At 45.4% G+C, this 20,060-nt stretch overlaps 1 protein-coding gene across 1 annotated transcript in view; it reads left to right on the top strand.

The window, feature by feature from the left end:
• The window catches only part of tesk1 (testis associated actin remodelling kinase 1), a 46,704-nt gene that overhangs the window by 18,253 nt on the left and 8,391 nt on the right, over positions 1–20,060 (top strand). The window contains exons 2-7 of the mRNA XM_062966503.1: positions 7,519–7,640; positions 7,937–7,985; positions 8,762–8,908; positions 9,878–9,960; positions 10,187–10,277; positions 11,620–11,703. Coding sequence (XP_062822573.1) covers positions 7,519–7,640; positions 7,937–7,985; positions 8,762–8,908; positions 9,878–9,960; positions 10,187–10,277; positions 11,620–11,703 — 576 coding nt within the window. The remainder of the gene's footprint in view (positions 1–7,518; positions 7,641–7,936; positions 7,986–8,761; positions 8,909–9,877; positions 9,961–10,186; positions 10,278–11,619; positions 11,704–20,060) is intronic.

The raw sequence follows: 20,060 nt of genomic DNA, 5'->3' as shown, positions 1-20,060 counted from the left end.
CTCTTTGACTTAGAAATGGAGATGAGCACCAACTCCCAGAATCGGACAAGACTGGACTTAATGTCAAGGGGAAAACCTTTACTTAACCTATCTCTCACAATTTGGTGTCGTCTGCAAACTGGAGAAAGGCTTGTGCACTCTTTTACAATTTGGGCTTTTAGCTTTCCTTCGAAAGTACTAAATTAGATGTTTAATGTGTTTTTAATAGTATGAATAGTTTCGGTGGCAATTACCGACAGGTGCCTTGAGCTTTGCTTTTGGGGAGAGGATGGAACGCAAATAAGCTTGGCAGCAGCGCAGTGTCCTAGCCAGAGGCAGCCCGCTCTTTCTCTCTCTTCCTGTCTGCCTTTCAGCCTTTTCCCCTCTCCCTCTCTCTCTATTTCTTTGCTCCCTTTCCTCTTTCTTGCTCTTCCTCTGCTGCCCCATTGCCACCCTCCTTCCTGGGTCTCCCAGTTGGGAGCCTTGAATGCAATGTTCTCCCTTTCTCTTTTTGCTTCACATTCCTCTCCTTCCTTCTCTCCAGCCGCTGACCATCCAGGGTCCCTCTCTGGCCGGAGGCTTCCTGGGCGGCTGCTTTGCAGAAGGAGAGCATTGACTAAAAAGGGCAAGAGTGAGCAGCAGCTGACAGCAGCGCTAAGGAATTCGGGAGGCATTTGCGGTCTTTGCAGAGAGAGAGAGGTGTGTGTGTGTGTGTGTGGCATGGCTGTGCTTGGCCCGGATGGATGGACCTCCCCTTGGCGGGGGTCCAGAGGGGTTGTCCTGGGGTAGGACAAGAGGGAGGGAGATGGGCCATCCTGCCCAGGGCCGGAGCCTTCATTGCACTATGTAACACAGGCATGGACCAGCTTGGGCCCTCCAGATGTTTTGGACTTCAACTCCCACCATTCCTCACAGCCTCAGGCCCCTTCCTTTTGCCCCTCAGCCGCTTAAGCGGCTGAGGGGCAAAAGGAAGGGGCCTGAGGCTGTGAGGAATGGTGGGAGTTGAAGTCCAAAACACCTGGGAGGAGGGCCCAAGTTGGCCCATGCCTGTTCTAGAGGATAACAACAATGGGATTCCGACGGTGTAAGGGAAGAGCAAAGGAGGAGATGGCACTCTATGGAGCAGAGAGGCAGAGGAAGGAATGCTGGTGGCATGGGGATCGGAGCACTGCAGCACATCTGCTCCAAGGAGCACTGCTTGGAATATGCAGCAGCGTTCTTCTCTAGGGCTTCTCTCCCCATCAAGGAGGGCTTGAACGCCCGTCAGTGGCCCCTGGGAAGCCGAGACGCCGAGCGTGAGGATGTCTTGTTAATGAGTCAGACAGTGAACACTGGATTATACTCAATTAAAAAAAAATTAAACACATTAGGACCAAAGAATCATAATGCAAAATACTGACCAAATGGTACAGAATCCACGTAAATTAGTCCATAAAAAAACAACCCATAATAATAACTATGGAGACAATACTCCTGACTTCACGATCGTGTTAAAAAACAAAGTATGGATTGTCGATGTTGCAATCCCAGGGGATAGCAGGATTGAAGAAAAACATCTGGAAAAGCTGACATGATATGAGGACTTAAAGATCGAATTGCAAAGACTCTGCCACAAGCCAGTCAAGGTGGTCCCAGTGGTGATTGGCACACTGGGTGCAGTTCCTAAAGACCTTGCCCTGCACTTAAACTCAATTGGCACTGACAAAATTCCCACCTGCCAGCTGCAGAAGGCCACCTGACTGGGATCTGTGCGCATTATGCGCCGATACATTGCACAGTCCTAGACACTTAGGAAGTGTCCGGCATGTGATCCAGTACAACAGCCAGCAGAGTGTCTGCTGTGGAATCATCTTGTTGTGTTTCAAATAATAACCATAATAATAGCCATAATGTGTTGTCGGAGGCTTTCATGGCTGGAATCACAGGATTGTTGTGTATATTTCCAGGCTATATGACCATGTTCCAGAAGCATTCTCTCCTCATGTTTCATCCACATCTATGGCAGGCATCCTCAGAAGTTGAGATGGCCATCCAGCCTCTGTTGAAAAGCCTCGAAAGAAGGAGGTTCTGCCATTTGCCTGGGACCTCCCACAGGGCAAAACCTAAAAATTTGTAGGCTGTTAGGAATTGTGGGAGTTGGAGTCCAAAACACCTGAAGGGCTTCTTCAGGTTGTGCAGGCCTAAAGGTTTTGGCTGTCCTGCCCGGAAAATAGGAAGCCTCCAAAGAAGAGAGGGGAGGGGTGATATGGTACCATTGCATTACATTTTACTGTGAACCAAATATGTAATGCCTGGAGAACTATTGTAGAAATAAAACAAATTAAAAAAAAATGGAAAAAAAAGATACAAAATGCCTTTCAAAACACATAAAACACATGAGATTACAATGCACATTAAAAGCGGCCCTAACTGTAAAATGTCAATTTAAAATTCCTTGTTTAAAATAGACTTGAGTAGGCCGGATGATAGAGAGAGGCCTATAATTAGTTGTTGAATCCCTACCGGCAGGTCACTGAATATTTTAAAAAATAACTTTTCAAAGTTCGGATTCTTAGGCATACATTCCCATACCCCAGCATCCCCCATCCAAGATGACGGGACTGGTCATCCAGAAAGGCAAAAACCGATTCAGATTTATGAATGCATTGGGACCAGAGCCTTGCATGGTCTCATTGGGGTAGGGTCTTATGTCAGGGGTCTGGCCTGAGTGGATGGTGGACTTGGCAGCGCACACTGGAAAAATGAGAGACTGGCTTCAAGGTGTTGTTCAACTTACCTGGCCTTGAGTGCCTTGGGAGTGTTGTAGGTCAGCAAGCGGCTGAAGATACTTCTGACATGTCAGGATGAGGGGTTTGATGGGTTTCAAAGTGAAGGGTCTTGTCAGTGTTAAGAGAGAATTACAGGCAGATGAGGCCAATGTTTTGGATTCCTGTGCTCGTTCCCAGGCAACTGGGGAAAGTGAAAGTCCTAGGTCTCTTGAGAAATGGCCTTTGGCCAATGTGGAGTTTTCCCAAGAAGCCAGATTAGGTTTGAGAATGGAGGGAGTGAAAAATAGACTAATTAGATGCTTTGAGAGAATCTGTGATAAGACTTTGAAGGAGAGGTGCATTCAGCATGATCTCATGGCTACTTTGATGGGCTTAAATTAAATGGTGTTGGCTTCATGCCTCACAGAGGAGACAACATTCAAGGAGCTCCACTGGCTGCCATTTACTTTCCGAGCCCAATTTAAGGTGCAGGTGCTTACCTACAAAGCCCTGAACGGTTTGGGACCATCCTACCTCCGTGACCGCATCTCCGTCTACGAACCCACGCGTTCACTTCGGTCATCTGGAGAGGCCCTGCTCGTGATCCCGCCTGCGTCGCAAGCGCGGTTGGTGGGGACACGAGACAGGGCCTTCTCCGTGGTGGCCCCCCGACTCTGGAACACCCTCCCCAAGGATCTCAGACAGGCCCCGACATTGGCAGTCTTCAGAAAGAACTTGAAGACCTGGCTGTTCCAATGTGCCTTCCCAGATTAATAGGCAATCTCCAACACCAAGTCCCATAAGCACTTTATTAGAACTAAGATTGTATATCGCACTCTGCACTTGCCCTAGAAGCCTTATATATCACCTGTCACATCAGCACTTTTAATCTTGTACCCATTACTCTGGCCCGGCCCAGTTTTATTGTGTTTTAGCGTATTGTTTATTGCTTGTTGTTTATACTATTTTAATTGTTTTTAATTTGCCTTTTGATTTGTATTGTTATATTGTGTGTTGAGGCCTTGGCCTTTGTAAGCCGCATCGAGTCCTTCGGGAGATGCTAGCGGGGTACAAATAAAGTTTAATAATAATAATAATAATAATAATAATAATAATAATAACATTGCCATATGGGATGGCTGTCCAGTCTCTGCTGTCAAGTTCATGATTCAAGTATTCTCAAGTTTCCTGTTCTGGTGCATTCCTTTGTTTCCTAGAAGGGTTTATCTTCAAAAAGTCCTTGCTTTCTCGCTTGTGGATTTATTTACTGCTGTGGATTGTGGTTCTTTTGATTTTATGTACTTTGGCATTTTTGGAATATTGCTGTTTTATATTTTCAATTTTGCTGATCTTTTTGGAATGGTCCTTTCCCCCTTTTTACCTGCTTGCTTCCATAAATATTTTTAGATAGAACTACTGGACTCTGGTGCCGTGCTGGGTGAAAAGGTGTTTCAGTGCTAGAGTGCAACAGGGAGCCCCGTGTGTGCCTGGCAGGCTTCCTTGTCCCTTGTTGATCCTGTCAATCCAGCAAGGATTTCCTCCTCTGGCTCCGTCTCTGTGGGCGGTTCATGGCCTTTCCTTTGTCTCTGGTGATGCTCTCCAGGCTTTATTGGCAGCCAAGGACCAGCAGTGCTGAGCCCAGAGTCAGGTGCAGGCTGTGCGCAACGCCAGTGTCGTCCCTTCCTCTGGAGTAAGCATGGCTGAACTTCGGCCATTACATATTATGGAAGTTGAAGTCCAGAGCATCCGGAGGAGGACCAAAGTTTGCCCATGTCTGCTTAATGAGATATTCATTGAAAAACCAGAGCAAAATGTGCTATAGCAGGATGTCCCTCCCACAAAGACAAAGTTTGTGGAGTTTAATACACTTTTACATGTTTTTATGATAGAACCAATTAGGAAACAATGACATTTATAACCCAGAAACAAAAACCATGTGAAATCATCACCCTTGGCCAAAAATAAAGTTTTTACAAGCCAGCTCTTTGATTTTGTGCAGCAATGTTTATCTATATATATAAAAGAGTGATGGCATCACGGCAATTCACAAAACAACAAAACTACAGTCCCCCCAACCTCAAAATTTGACAACACAACCCATCATCCACGCCTCAAGGTTGATACAACAAAAAGAAAAGAAAAATAAAGTCCTAATTAGAGGGAGAGCAATAATTTTTTTTATCCAATTGCTACCAGTTTAGAGGGCTAATCTCTGCCCACTTGGTTGCCTAGCAACCAAGGGACAGCCAGGTTTCAGTTAGGGGACAGGCAGATTTAGGCCTCACTTAGACTTCTTCCAAAGATTATCTAATTTGCACTGGATTATATGGCAGTGTAGACTCAAGGCCCTTCCACACAGCTATATAACCCATTTATAATCTTATATTATCTGCTTTGCACTGGATTATCTTGACTCCGCACTACCATATAATCCACTTCAGTGTGCATTTTATACAGCTGTGAAGAAGGGGCCTCATATAATCCAGTTCTGAGCAAATAATATAAGATTAGAAATATACAGTAGAGTCTCACTTATCCAACGTAAACAGGCCGGCAGGATAAGTGAATATGTTGGATAATAAGAAGGGATTCAGGAAAAGCCAATTAAACATCAAATTAGGTAATCGTTATACAAATTAAGCACCAAAACATCATATTATACAACAAATTTGACAGAAAAAGTAGTTCCATGCGCAGTAATGCTATGTAGTATTTACAGTAGAGTCTCGCTTATCCAACGTTCTGGATTATCCAACGCATTTTTGTAGTCAATGCTTTCAATATATCGTGATATTTTGGTGCTAAATTCATAAATACAGTAATTACTATATAGCATTACTGTGTACTGAACTACTTTTTCTGACAAATGTGTTGTCTAACATGATGTTTTGGTGCTTAATTTGTAAAATCATACGTTAATTTGATGTTTAATAGGGTTATCCTTAATTCCTCATTATCCAACATATTCGCTTATCCAATGTTCTGCCGGCCCGTTTATGTTGGATAAGTGAGACTCTACTGTACTGTATTTACAAATTTACCACTAGAATATCACAATGAATTTAAAACACTGACTATAAAAACATTGATTATGAAAAGGCAGACTGCGTTGGATAATCCAGAACCTTGTATAAGCGAATGTTGGATAAGTGAGATTCTTCTTTAATATGAAATAATTACTGGGATAGAATAATGCAGAATAATATAATCTCTAAAACCAGGACAGTAAATAAACAGGGGAATTCCACACAGGAAACAATCAAGGCCAGCTAACACCTCCCAACAAAGTATTCCCATCATCAAAGTCTGGCAGATCCTGTTTTCTCAGGGCCACAGACAGTAGAAGCACATAAAATATCGCAAACAACACCACTCTGAAAACAAGGGAATTCCAGACAGGAAACAATCAGGGCCAGCTAACACCTCCCAACAAAGTATTCCCATCATCAAAGTCTGGAAAATCCTCTGTTTTCTCAGGGCCTCAGACAGTAGAAGCGCATAAAATATCGCAAACAACACCACTCTGAAAACAAGGGAATTCCAGACAGGAAACAATCAGGGCCAGCTAACACCTCCCAACAAAAAATTCACTCAGGGAGGAAACAGCCAGGCTTTAAAGCTGCAAGGCCATTACATCCTAATCATTTTTCCTAATTGCAGCATTCATACTTGCCTCCAACAAAAAAAAACCAATCAGAAATATTGTATATTCACAACCTTTCGGAAATAATATCCCCTGATGGCGCAGCGTGTTAAAGCGCTGAGCTGCTGAACTTCTGGACCGAAAGGCCACAGGTTTGAATTGGGGGAGTGGAGAGTGCCCCCACTGTTAGCCCCAGCTTCTGCCAACCCAGAAGTTCGAAAACATGCAAATGTGAGTGCATCAATAGGTACTGCTCCGGTGGGAAGGTAACGCCGCTCCATGCAGTCATCCCACATGACCTTGGAGGAGTCTACGGACAACGCCGGCTCTTCAGCTTAGAAATGGAGATGAGCACCAACCCCAAGAGTCGGACACGACTGGACTTAATGTCTGGGGAAAACCTTTACCCTTAACCTTAACTACCACCAATTCCTCAATACTTTATTTCCCATACCACCATACTTCGCCACAGCAACGCGTGGCCGGGCACAGCTAGTCTATAATAAAAGAGAAGGTTGGTATAGAAAACAATGGACTTTGTACTTGGCTGTGAAGCTTCGCCCTGAGAAAATGGTCAATCAGCATGAGGAATTAATTATTATTTGCAATCTGGGAGGCTTTGTGAAAACATTGTTAGTGATCCCTCCTCTTCTCACCCCTGAAAAAACAAGGTTTTCTTGCAAAAGAGTAGAGACAGTTACTGTGTCCAGACATGGGGTGTGTGGTGGGTCTGCAAAGGCTCTGTTTTTTTTTGCCGTGACTCACTTATCAACTCAGACATTCCGACCTGCAAAAGCATTCTTTCTTCCAAGTTTGAGGATTTCCATGTCTGGCCTCAGAGGGAGGTGTGAGGGCAAAATGAGAGGCAAACGTTAATACCATTCATGTTTCATTCTATCTTAATGTTTGTATATTTGCAGATTTTAAATTGTACTGAAACACTTTTAATGTGAGCCGCTTTGAGTGTCCTTGTGTAGAGAAAATGTGGGATATAAATAAACATAATAGTAATAATAGTAATAATAACAACAACTACTACTACTACTATGACCCCTTTTCACTGCTGGGGAGTCCTCCTACCCCCAGGAGGGAGGGGCTTGGGAACGACTGTGGTCTGACCCCGAAGGACCTCTTTGCATCTTCCTGCAGGTGAGGCACCGCCAGTCGGGGCACATCATGGTGCTGAAAATGAACAAGCTGATGAGCAACCGGGGCAACATGCTCCGCGAGGTGCAGCTCATGAACCGCCTCTCCCACCCCAACATCCTCCGGTGAGGCCCTCTTCCGCCATAACCTTGGCATCTGGGTCTTTGGGGGAGAGGCCTTTGAACAGAGCGGCTGGACGGACATCTGTCGAGAGGGCTTGGGTGGTGTCTTTCTTCCTGGCAAGAACTGGGGTTGGATGGGATGACCTTTGGTGACCTCTTCCGGGTCTCCTGTTCTGGCCTCTCCCTGCAGTGTTGTTTGCACAGATATGACACTGGTGGGTCTGTGGGTGGGGCCAGAGCAGGAGCCTGAGGTCCTCTTGACCAGTGTCCATTTGTCCCTTTGTCCCTCTCTCTTCTAGGTTCATGGGCGTCTGTGTCCACCAGGGCCAGCTCCACGCCTTGACTGAGGTGAGAATCGCTCAAGGAGAAGTAAACTCATAAACCACTTTTCTGAACCTGTATCATGGGAAAAGCAGCATAAGTATGACTGGAAATAAGGAGAATGGCTGTGGATCAGAATTGGCATTAATTGAAACAAAGACAAGTGGTCATGGAGTTGTCCTGGAGGACTTAGAGCAGGCCTGGGCCAACTTTAGCCCTTCCACCAAATGTTTTGAATTTCAACTCCCACACTTCCTAACAGCCTACCGACTCTAAGGAGATGATGTTTTAACTGATTTTGTATTGTGGTTGGATGTATTTGTATGAATTTTATGTGTTGTACGCCACTTTGAATCTCACCCACAGGAGAAAAGTGGGATAGACATGAATAAATAATAATAATGATAATAGTGATAATAGTGATAATAGTAATTGTGGGAGTTGAAGTCCAAAACACCTGGAAGGATGGCTGAAGTTGGCCCAGACCTGACCTAGAGATTCCTAGAAAAGTGTTGGGTCATCTTCTGCCGTTCCTCGAGAGAGAGCATATTTATAGAGAGAAAATATTAAACAAATCTGCAAATAAATAAATCTGCAAAAGTTAAACCTGCACGTGTGTGAGGCCATGTAATTGTTATTGCAGAATTAAAATAAATGAGATGTAGTGGACTAAGGAGGAGCATGTTGGTGGCAGGGGTGAGGCAGAGGGAATGCAGATGGATGGGGGATCCGGGCTCGGAAAGGACCTGGATCCATGACCCCTGACCTCTTCCTGACCCTGGGCCCGTCCTTCTGCCCCATAGTACATCAACGGAGGGAACCTGGAGCAGCTGCTGGACAGCCCCACGCCACTGCCCTGGCCGGTCCGCATCAAGTTGGCGCTGGACATCGCGCGGGGCCTCCGCTACCTGCACAGCAAGGGCATCTTCCACCGGGACCTCACCTCCAAGGTATGGCCAAGAGGTCCCTTGTCTCTCTGTCATGAATACTTTGTAAAACAAAGATTCTTTTTATTGCAATTTCCAATGTGAGAGGGTACATCAGAACTTTTTACACAAAGAATGACATGAGACATACAGACATACAGATTCTATGTAACTACTGTACATTGGATTCCACAAACACTCTATGTTTGTGGATCAGAATCCCTGTTTCCTCTAGAGCAGAAACTGACTCCTTTCAATGTAAAATGGCCCCAAAACACACTCCTTCCTCTCCCCTTGAAAAAAGGAGGCTCTAGTGTCTAGAATTCTGCTTTCCATTGCACACCTGACACTCTCCATTCACCATCTCTCTCGAGCATGGCGGGTGGGCCAAACTCTTCTGGTCTGCCACACATTTTGGAATGTTAGAGGGTCTCTTATATAGCAATATTTCTTCTAATGTTGTCCCAAAGCTGTAAATTACTGATAGATTTTTCCCATCCTGGAACATGTTGATTCCATCTCAGTTTCCTGGCAGGTGTTGACTCTGCATAATTGGGGTTGATTGTCAAGGAGCTCTGGGTTGACTTCCTTCTTACGTAAGGAATCTTGTAAACATTTCCTTAACTTAAAAGAGCCATGTCTCTCATTAATGTAAACAAGTTGTTTTTCCCCAGAAGTTCAAGTCAGCAAATGTTGACAGATGTAAACAGATGTAAACATTCATCTTATCACTGTCACAGTTGTTATCACAGTTCAGCAACTTATAATTATAGTTCAGCAGCTCAGTAGTTAGTGATTGCAGGCGTTAATATTTTGGAATGGTGTCTTCAAAATTATTGGCTCTCACTCATTCACCTTTCATAAAATTCATTCATACCCACATTTATCAAATCTTCACATCAAATTAATGTGACACCTCCGGATAGGGAAGAGCCACCCTTGTGCTCCCCCCCCCCCCAAATGAATGCCTATCATCTCTCTCTCCTTTTGCAGAACTGCCTCGTCCGGTGTGAGGACAATGGCTACACGGCAGTGGTGGGAGACTTCGGCCTGGCGGAGAAGATCCCCACCTACAGGTGGGACCCCCGTTCTGTACTTATAGCAGAGGAGAGGTTCCCTCAGTCCCCACAAGGTTCCCTCAGTCCCCAGTTGCTTTCTATAGACACACGTGAAGATGCTTCTTGGCTTCCAACAGCAATCCCTCATTGGCTGGGTACCTGGTGGGGGGCATTACTAATGTGGAGGGGCATTCTTCCCCTGATTTGCATTAACTTCCCCTCTGTCTCCTCCTCTTCTTTGCAGCGAAGGGAGTGAAAAGGAGCCCCTGGCGGTGGTGGGGTCTCCTTACTGGATGGCCCCTGAGGTCCTGCGCGGGGAGCTCTACAATGAGAAGGTAAGGCACAATGGAGGTGGTATGTGGGGATAACAACAACACTTTATTTATATTCCGCCTTTCTCCCCAAGGGAAGTCAGGGCAGATTACAACATATAAACAGACACAGGCAAGCATTCAGTGCCTTGTTACAAATGGAAATACAGCAAAACACAAATACACAGGCAAAGGCTTCTCCTTTCATTTCCGCTTCTAGACGCAGTGCTCATCCGGTTCTGGGAGAGGTTCTCTACTCCATTTCCAAGCCGAGGAGCCTGTGTGCTGATGGTTAGGCTTAAAAAGACAGGCAAATACTGTATTTGTATTGTGTTGTTGTGTGGTTTCTGGGATGCAGGCGAAACCTCTGGGAAAAAATCTTGCTAGAACACATTGGCCATACAGCCCGGAAACCACACATCTAAGTAGTACCTATTTATCTACTCAAATTTGCATGTTTTCGAACTGCTACATTGGCAGGAACTAGGACTAACAGTGGGAGCTCACCCCGTCTTGCAGATTCCAACTGCCAAACTTCAGGTCAGCAGTTCAGCAGCACATGGGTTTAACCCATTGTATCATGTGACATGAGGGGAGGATGGGGAGGGGACGCAAGGAATCTCCTTTGGACCTCTCCCTTGGAGCTGTGTTGTGAATACTTATTGAACCATACCATGTTCTAAAATCTGTTTTCAGTGGGACAGAGTACATCATGCACTTCCAGAGAAAAAAGTAGACACGCAGGCCCAGTGCTGGTTTTATAATACCTGTACAGGTTACACAGACAAAGCAGAAGCATCATATATACTCAGCGTACACTCACATTCATACCCACCACCCCTTCCTTGGTTAGATCTCCTGCTGGAGATGATGCATGCGTGTTCAGATGCTGCATTCCTTGCAGATCTGCCACAACGTCAGAAAGGAAAAGGGTCTTCTGATGTAGCGATGTTTAGTTATCCATTACTTGGCCATTTAGATAACCTGTCATTCACCTCAGACCTGCAGGAGCCTCATCAATCCCAAAACAAATAGGTTGTTTAACTTCTTTCTTAAGATAACATTGTCTTTGTCTATGTAAACAGGTGTTGTTTACAACCAAAAGTTTTCAGGTCAGTTCAGCAGTTTTCTCATGAGCACTTTTCTTGCCACAGTTAACGAATTCTCTGGCTCCTTTGTTCTCCACAATGCAGTTTTCTAGGCTTCAGTTTAAGGATGGTGCCTTCAGCCTTGTCAGACCTTAATAGACTCCCAGCGAGATCTCACACGTTCAATTCACTCAGTCAGTTCATCACCGCTGCAGGGTCCTGATCCAGGCTCAGCTCCCTCCTCCTCCTCTCAGAGTTTCCCTTTCTCTTTCCCTCAGGCCGACGTCTTTGCCTACGGCATCATCCTCTGCGAGACCATCGCCCGCATCCCGGCCGACCCGGACTACCTGCCCCGGACGGAGGTGAGACCCTCTTGCTGAGGCCCAATAGATCCTCAGCTCCTGCCTTGGCCTGGCCTGCCTTTCCTCTCATTTGCACAGGCCAAGAGAGATGCAGGATTGCGGCCAGTTGCTAGTGGTGTTGGGTATAGGGTACCATCACTGTTCGGTTATACTATGTAACATGGTTTTTGTTCCTGCGCTGCAAATGTCATTTCTTAATCGTTTCTATCCTAAAAACATGGGAAATGTTTATTAAACTGAAAAAACTTTGCATTTTTGATTATGATAATAATAACCTCAAAATTACAACAACAACAATAAATATTACATATTTTATTGATGATGATGATAACCTCAGAATAGTAATAGTAATAATAATATACATAATATATATTAAATATATTATGATTTCAACATCTTCATTAATGACTTGGATGAAGGTTTAGAAGGTGTGCAGATGACACCAAATAGGAGGGAGAGCTAATAATCTGGAGGTTTCAAAATGACCTTAACAGATTAGAGAGTGGATTGGCCAAAACTTACAAAATGAATTATAACCAAGAAAATGTAAGATACTACACTTAGGCAGAAAAATGAAATGCAAAGAGACAGGATGGGTGACACCTGGCTCAACCACAGTCCATGTGGGAAAGATCTTAGCGTCTTCGTGGACAGGAAGCTGAACATGAGCAAACATGTTAGCGGATGAATCTAATTACTCATGCCTCTTAATATTTTATAATTCGTGTTTTAATAGAGTTAATATAGTGTTTAATTGATTTTGGTATTGTTATTGTTTTATTGAACTGCTACTATTTTATTGAACGTGTTTTTGCGGCAATGGAATTTGCCGACTGTTGTAAGCCACCCTGAGTCCCTACGGGTGAGAAGGGCGGGGTAGAAATGATGTAAATAAATAAAATATACAATGTTGATGCAGCAGCTGAAAAAGCCAATGGGATTTTGTGCTGCATTCAAAGGAGTCTAGTGTCTAGATCCGAGGGAAGTCTGGTGTCTCTCTATTTGGCATTGGTGAGACCTCTTCACCTGGAATAACACTGTGTCCAATTCTGGGAACCACCGTTCAAAAGAGATATTGACTCTTAAGCTGGAAGGCGTCCAGACGAGGGCGACTAAAATGATTAAAAGTCTGGAGACCATGAATCCCTCTGAGGAATTGTTGAATCATTCTTCCGTTGGCTCTTTAAATGTCTAGATCCAGGGAAGTCCTGCTCCTGCTCTCTTCTCTTCTGCCTTGGTCAGACCACTTTAACCGGAATCTCACTGTGTCCCATTCCGGGCACCGCAATGGAAGGGAGACGTTGACTCTAAGCTGGAATGTGAATGAATGAATTGTTTATTGTACTAGCCATAGGCCATGACATCAGTAATGTACAACCTTTATAAGCACTTTCCAATATAAACATTAAAACTTGTTTAAAAAAATTAAAACTAGCTCTTTAAAATTATGATAGCAGCAACATAACAATGACAGTGTCTGATTTGTATCATCCAAACCATCACCATTTTCATTTCTGACCTCAAGTATGGATTTTGCTACTTTAGCTCTGATCTTTTGGGCTGCAATTGCTGCATGTGGCAACCTTTAGTGTTATATTTTTTGGAATAATCTCTAAGCTGGAATGTGTCCAGAGGAAGAGGGAGACTCAAGGGTCTGGAGAACAAGAATCCCTATGAGGAGCGGCATAAAGAGTTGAACATGTTGAGCCTGCAGGAGAGAAGGCTGAGAGAGAGGAGACATGAGGGCCAGGGATCAAGATGTGAGGGGAAGGCAGGAGACTAGGACGCAATGGAGCAACGGCTTCAAACTACAGGAAAGAAAGGAGATTTCACCTGAACATGAGGAAGAACTTCCTAATTGTGAGAGCTGTTCAGCAGTGGAACTCTCTGCCCCGGAGGGAGTGTGGTGGAGGCTCCTCCTTTGGAGACATTTATGCAGATGCTGGATGGCCATCTATCGGGGGTGTTTTGAATGTGATTTTCCTCCTTGGCAGAATAGGGTTGGACTGGATGGCCCACCAGGTCTCTTCCAACTCGAGCATTCTGTGATTCCTCTATCCTCCCTCCCACCTCTCTCCCTCTCTTTCCTTCCTTCCTTCCTTCCTTCCTTCCTTCCTTCCTTCCTGCCTGCCTGCCTGCCTGCCTGCCTGCCTGCCTGCCTGCTTTCCTTCCTTCCTTGGCCAGGCTGTGGCGCAGGCTGGTGAGCAGCCAGCTGCAACAAATCACTCTGACCGAGAGGTCATGAGTTCGAGGCCAGCTCGGAGCCTACGTTTGTCTCTGTCTCTGTTCTCTGTTAAGGCATTGAATGTTTGCCTTATATGTGTGCAATGTGATCCGCCCTGAGAAAGAAGGGCGGAATATAAATACTGTAAATAAATAAATTCCTCCCTCCCTCCCTTCCTTTCTCTTTCTCCCTCCCTCCCTCCCTCCCTCCCTCCCTCCCTCCCTCCCTCCCTCCCTCCCTCCCTCCCTCCCTTCCTTCCTTCCTTCCTTCCTTCCTTCCTTCATCCTGGGTGTTCTTGAGGGGGGGGGGGGCTTAATTGCCCCTCCTTTTGCAAGTGAGGCAAAGGCCCCTTCGCCTTCCCTCCGGAGGAATGCGCTTGTGAGTCAGCGCAGAATCTCAGCAAATAGGAGCTTGTTTGTGCAGTTCATTGGAGAGTTTGACAGCCGAAGGCAGGCTTTCAAGGGAGCTCCCTGCAGCCAGCGCACGAGAGCCATTGGCACATTGCCTCCTTTGCGCAGGAACGCCATCGGCCTTTAAACCCCATAAACCCCAGTTTACGAGGTGTGTGCTCCATAATCTCATTTTCTAGACTTCTGCAACTGGGCTGCCCTCGGTGCCACTGGTGGCGTGTATTTTGCTGAATGTATGGGGTTTGTTTTTTACCCAAAGATTTGCACTGAGTTTGGAGGAATTGTAGTTGCTGGCCTGCCTTGGCTGTGCTGTCAGAGCCAATGGGAGTTGCAGTCCAAAACACCCAGAATGCTGAATTTTTCCCATGCCTGTCATAGATGCACCCCAAGGTTTTCTTTTCCATTGTGTTGTTGAAGGCTTTCGTGGCCAGAATCACTGGGTTGCTCTGAGTTTTTCAGTCTTGTATGGCCATGTTCCAGTGGCATTCTCTCCTGATATTTCACCTGCATCTGTGGCTACTGGCATCTTCACAGGTTCTGTTGCTAGTGAGGCAAGTGGGGCGTATATCTATCTATCTATGGAATATTGTGTGGGAGAAAGAACCCTTCTCTGTTTGAAGCAAGTGTGAATGTTGCAATGAGCAAGCTTGAATAGCATTGAGTAGCCATGAAGCTGCAAAGTCAGTCAGTGAGGTTATCTCCATGGAGGTGGCCTGGCTTCTATTGCCTTGAGGAATCCTCTGGGAGGTGTTCACTGGCCCTTGATTGTTTTCTGTCTGGAGTTCTCCTGTTTCTGAGTGGGGTTCATGAGTTCAAAGCCAGCCTGCGTCAGATTGAGCACCCAACCCTTAAAAATAGCCCAGCTCATTGTTGACCTAAGCAACCCGAAAGATAGTTGCATCTATCAAGTAGGAAAATTTAGGTGTTGCTTACACGTGGAGGCTAATTTAACTAATTTACAACACCATAAAAATCGTCCAGCAGCGTGTAGAAAAGAAATGAGGAAGCAATCCATCAAGGGCTCGGTGCCACAGTGGATGATGAAGCAGCAGCTTCCCCTGTGGCTGGAATCGAGCATACCCTCATGAAGCCAGAAGCTGGAAAATGTTAAATTGCCTCCGTGTCTCTGTCTCTGTCTGTATGTCTAATGGCACTGAATGTTTGCCATGTATGTGTACATTGTGATCCGCCCTGAGTCCCCTTCAGGGTGAGAAAGAAGGGCGGAATATATATACTGTAAATAAGTACTGTAAATAAATATTTAACCACCATGTCAGACTACACAGAAAAGCCAATGAAATCCACGAGAAGCAGGTCGACAATTTCAACAGAAAAGAGGAAACCATGAAAATGAACAAAATTTGGTTAACAGTATTTAAAACACCAGGATCAAGACAGTAAATAAAGAACAACACTCAGAAACAGGAGAACTCCAGACAGAAAACAAATAAGTGCCAGTAAACACCTCCCAAGCAGACAATGCCTCCATGCAACAGAGGCCAGGCTACCTCTGTGCATGTTCTCTCACTGATTGACTTGGAAAACTTCATGGCTACTCGGTGCTATTCAAGCTTGCTCATTGCAATGTTCATACTGTCTTTAAACAGACACAGGTTCTTCCTCCCATCCTAGACATTATTCCACAGATATATATATATATATATATATATACACACACACACATACAGTAGAGTCTTACTTATCCAACATTCGATTATCCAACGTTCTGGATTATCCAACGCATTTTTGTAGTCAATGTTTTCAATACATTGTGATATTTTGGTGCTAAATTCGTAAATACAGTAATTACTACGTAGCATTACTGCATATTGAACTGTTTTTCTGTCAATTTGTTGTATAACATGATGTTTTTGGTGCATAATTTGTAAAATCATAATCTAATTGGATGTTTAATAGGCTTCTCCTTAATCTCTCCTTGTTATCCAACATATTCGCTTATCCAACGTTCTGCCAGCCCGTTTATGTTGGATAAGTGAGACTCTACTGTATATCATCATCATTTAATTACTTATTAATCGCCCTCCATCCAAGATGCTCTAGGGGATTTACAAGATAGAATTGTAAAGGATAAAAATACATACATACAAATATTGATAAAATTAGCATAGATCAAAAACTCTAGTAAAGAGCCAGGTCTTGAGTGCGAGGGTCAAAGGCCCCAACTCACGCATGGCTCTCATATGGGGCGGCAAGGCATTCCATAAGGCAGGGTCAGAAATAGAAAAGCTCTGCGCCTGGTCCTTTCCAAGTGCACTTCTCTAGGACCTGGTATATAGAGTAAGTCTCGTTGGGATGGTGGTTGCGACCTCCGATGATGGGAGAAGGAGAGACGGTCCCTAAGGTACGATGGGCCCTGGCCGTAAAGAGTTTTAAAGGTCAGAACTAGCATCTTATATAGACCACGGGAATCAGTTGGAAGCCAATGCAGATGCTGGAGCACTGGCGTTATATATACACTCCACTTGCCTCACTGCCAAAGAACCTCTGAAGATGGCATTAGCCACAGATACAGGTGAAACACCAGGCTGGAATGCTGCTGGAACATAGCCAGCCAGCTCAGAAAAACTCATTCTTAACATTACTTTCAAATGTAAGTGGAGTTAATTAAAAGTTTTTTGTAAGTCCCTAATAATTGCCATAGTGGCCATCCCTGCCAGGTACGTTGTGTGCCGGTCTGCTTCTGGGGTGCTCTTCTGCAATGAAGGAAGGAAGGAAGGAAGGAGGCTCCTGGCAGGAACTGGGTCACGTTGGCCCTGATGACAGGTTGGCAACCAGGTCTCCCCAGAGACCGGTGTGTCTGGAATGGCAGGTGCCTCTCCCGGGGACAGGTGTGGGAGGCCTCTCTCACCTGGCCCTTTGAAGGGGGGAGAGGGGCTCAGAGCTCTGGCTATCACCTGGATTCATGGAAGGGACCCTCAGAAGGCCATCCAGTCCAGCCCCCTTCTTTCTGCCAGGGAGGAAGGCACCACCCAAGCCCTCCGGACAGATGGCCACCCAGCCTCTGCTTAAAGGCCTCCAGAGAAAGGAGCAGCCCATTCCTCTGCTCAGCAGCTCCAACCATCAGGAAAGGCTTCCCATGTTTAGGTGGAATCTAAGGCAGGCCGTGCTTCTTCTCCCCAAGGAACGTCCTTCCAGGTATTTCAAGGCGGCTCTCGTGCCCCTTCCTCGGAGCCTTCTCTCCTCCGTTCCGGTGCCAAGAAGAAAACCAGCCTTTTCCTGAAGCCGCCGGGACTTTATTGGTTTCGCCCAAATCTGCACTGAGGTTATGATTTGAGGTTGCCTTGGGCTGTTTCCACTGGCTCTGAGCTGCCTTGTGACATCTTGAAGCATTGCTCACGATGTGTTTCTGTTTTGTTTTCCTGTTTTAAATTGGGTCAGCTGGCTTTGTTGTATGCTGCTGCCCTGAGACGCTTTCCCTAAAGGCCTCGGCCGGCGGAAGGAATGCGGGCAGAGCCGGGCAGGAGCATAAATAAATATAGTAATAGTAATAATAATAATGCCCTCTGTGCAGCCCCCCCCCTTTGACTCCTCTAGTCGAACGTTCCCTCTCAGGCTCCTAAACTGTCCTTATGTCCCAGGATCTGAGCCCGGATTATCTAATTATCCCAGATTATCTGGCAGTGAAGACTCCTGGGATATTGGGCAGTGCAGGAGGGGCCTTAGTGAGCCTTGAATCTGAGCCCCGAAAGGTTGCCCTCTATTGTTGTTGTTGTTGTTGTTTGTTTATATCCCTGGGGTGCTGTGAGTTTCCCAGGCTATATGGCCATGTTCCAGAAGCATTCTCTCCTGATGTTTTGCCCATATCTATGGCAGGCATCGTCAGAGGTTGTAAGGTCTGTTAAGAAACTAGGCAAGTGGAGGTGTGAGGCCTGTTTCTATATCTGTGGAATGATGTCCAGGGTGGGAGAAATAACTCTTCTCTGTTGGAGTCAAGTGTGAATGTTGTGATTGGCCACCTTGATTAGCGTTTAATGGTCTTGCAGATTCAGATATAAACCCCACTGGCCTAGTTTCCAACAGACCTCACAACCTCTGAAGATGTCTGCCATAGATGTGAGCAAAACATCAGGAAAGAATGCTTCTGGAACATGGCCAGACAGTCCGGAAAACTCAGAGCAACCCAGTGATTCTGGACATGAAAGCTTTCAACAACATATTTATATCCCGCTTTTTCTCTCCACAACAAGACTCAAAGCAGCTTACATGAAAAGCATTTAGATTAATGTTTTTTATTTTCACTTTACATATTCATAAAAACAGTGAAACAAATCTATATAAAAGTATACACTTAGGCGATCCCTCATTCAAATATGATGGCCCTCCAAGTGTAGTGTTTTGACAATGGATATGTAGGTGACTTTGGAGCCCTATTTGGAGCCCGGGCTGTGGCGCAAGCTGGTGAGCAGCCAGCTGAGATCAATCACTCTGACCAAGAGGTCATGAGTTCGAGGCCAGCTCGGAGCCTGCGTTTGTCTCTGTCTCTGTTCTATGTTAAGGCATTGAATGTTTACCTTATATGTGTAATGTAATCCGCCCTGAGTCCCCTTCGGGGTGAGAAAGAAGGGCGGAATATAAATGCTGTAAATAAATAAATACATAAATAAATAAATATTCTTGACTTGCATGTACTTCCACAGTGAAGACATTGGTTCCCAAGTGGAAAGCAGTCTCGGTCAGGGTTGGCTTGATATGTCTCCTTCCTCTTGGCACGTTTCTTCCTTCTGCCCTCCATTGGTGCCTCTTCCAATTCTGCAGCACTGCTGGTCACAGCTGACCTCCACTTAGAGCGCTCAAGGGCTAGAGCTTCCCAGTTCTCTCTCGGTGTCTCTGCCACAGTTGGCTTTAAGGTTGGCTTTAAGCCCATCTTTAAATCTCTTTTACTGTCCACCAACATTCAGTTTACTGTTCTTGAGTTGAGAGTAGAGGAACTGCTTTGGGAGACGGTGATCAGACATTCAGACAACACGGCCTTCAGTCCAGCGGAGTTGATGGAGGAGGAGCATCACTTCAGTGCTGTTGGTCTTTGCTTCTTCCAGCACGCTGATATTGGGCTCTTCCCGAGGGATTTGCATGCTAACATCTATACAATATTTGTATTTAGTTATACCAGGCATGGGCCAACTTGGGCCCTCCAGGTGTTTTGGACTACAACTCCCACAGTTCCTAACAGCCAGTTCCTAACAATATTAGTCCACAGCAAACAAGATCACTCTTCTGGGCTGTTGTATTTGATCATATGTCGGACGCTTCTCAAGTGTCTAGGACTGTGTGATGTATCGGCGAATGATGCGTGCAGATCCGAGTCAGCGGCTTTTTGCAGCAGACAGCTGGTGTTTTTGTCAGCGCCAATTGTGTGTAAGTGCAGGCCAAGGTCTTGAGGCACTGCACCCAGTGTGCCCATCACCATGGGGACTCCCTTGAGTGGCTTATTATTATTATTTTATTATGACACAGCAAACAAGATAGATATGCTGGATTTCATATCACAAAATCACAAGTCGAACACTTCCCAAGTGTCTAGGACTGTGTGATGTATTTTCGGATGATGCGCGCAGATCCCAGCTGGGTGGCCTTTTGCAGTTGGCAGATCGTAATTTTGTCAATGTCTACTGTTTCCAAATGCCGGCTGAGATCTTTTGGCACGGCACCCAGTGTGCCCATCACCACCGGGACCACCTGTACTGGTTTCTGCCAGAGTCTTT

This window comes from Anolis carolinensis, unplaced genomic scaffold, assembly GCF_035594765.1.
Source record: "Anolis carolinensis isolate JA03-04 unplaced genomic scaffold, rAnoCar3.1.pri scaffold_21, whole genome shotgun sequence".
Lineage (NCBI taxonomy): Eukaryota > Metazoa > Chordata > Lepidosauria > Squamata > Dactyloidae > Anolis > Anolis carolinensis.
Note: the sequence above shows the minus strand (reverse complement) of the source record. Positions and strands in the feature narration are given on the sequence as shown.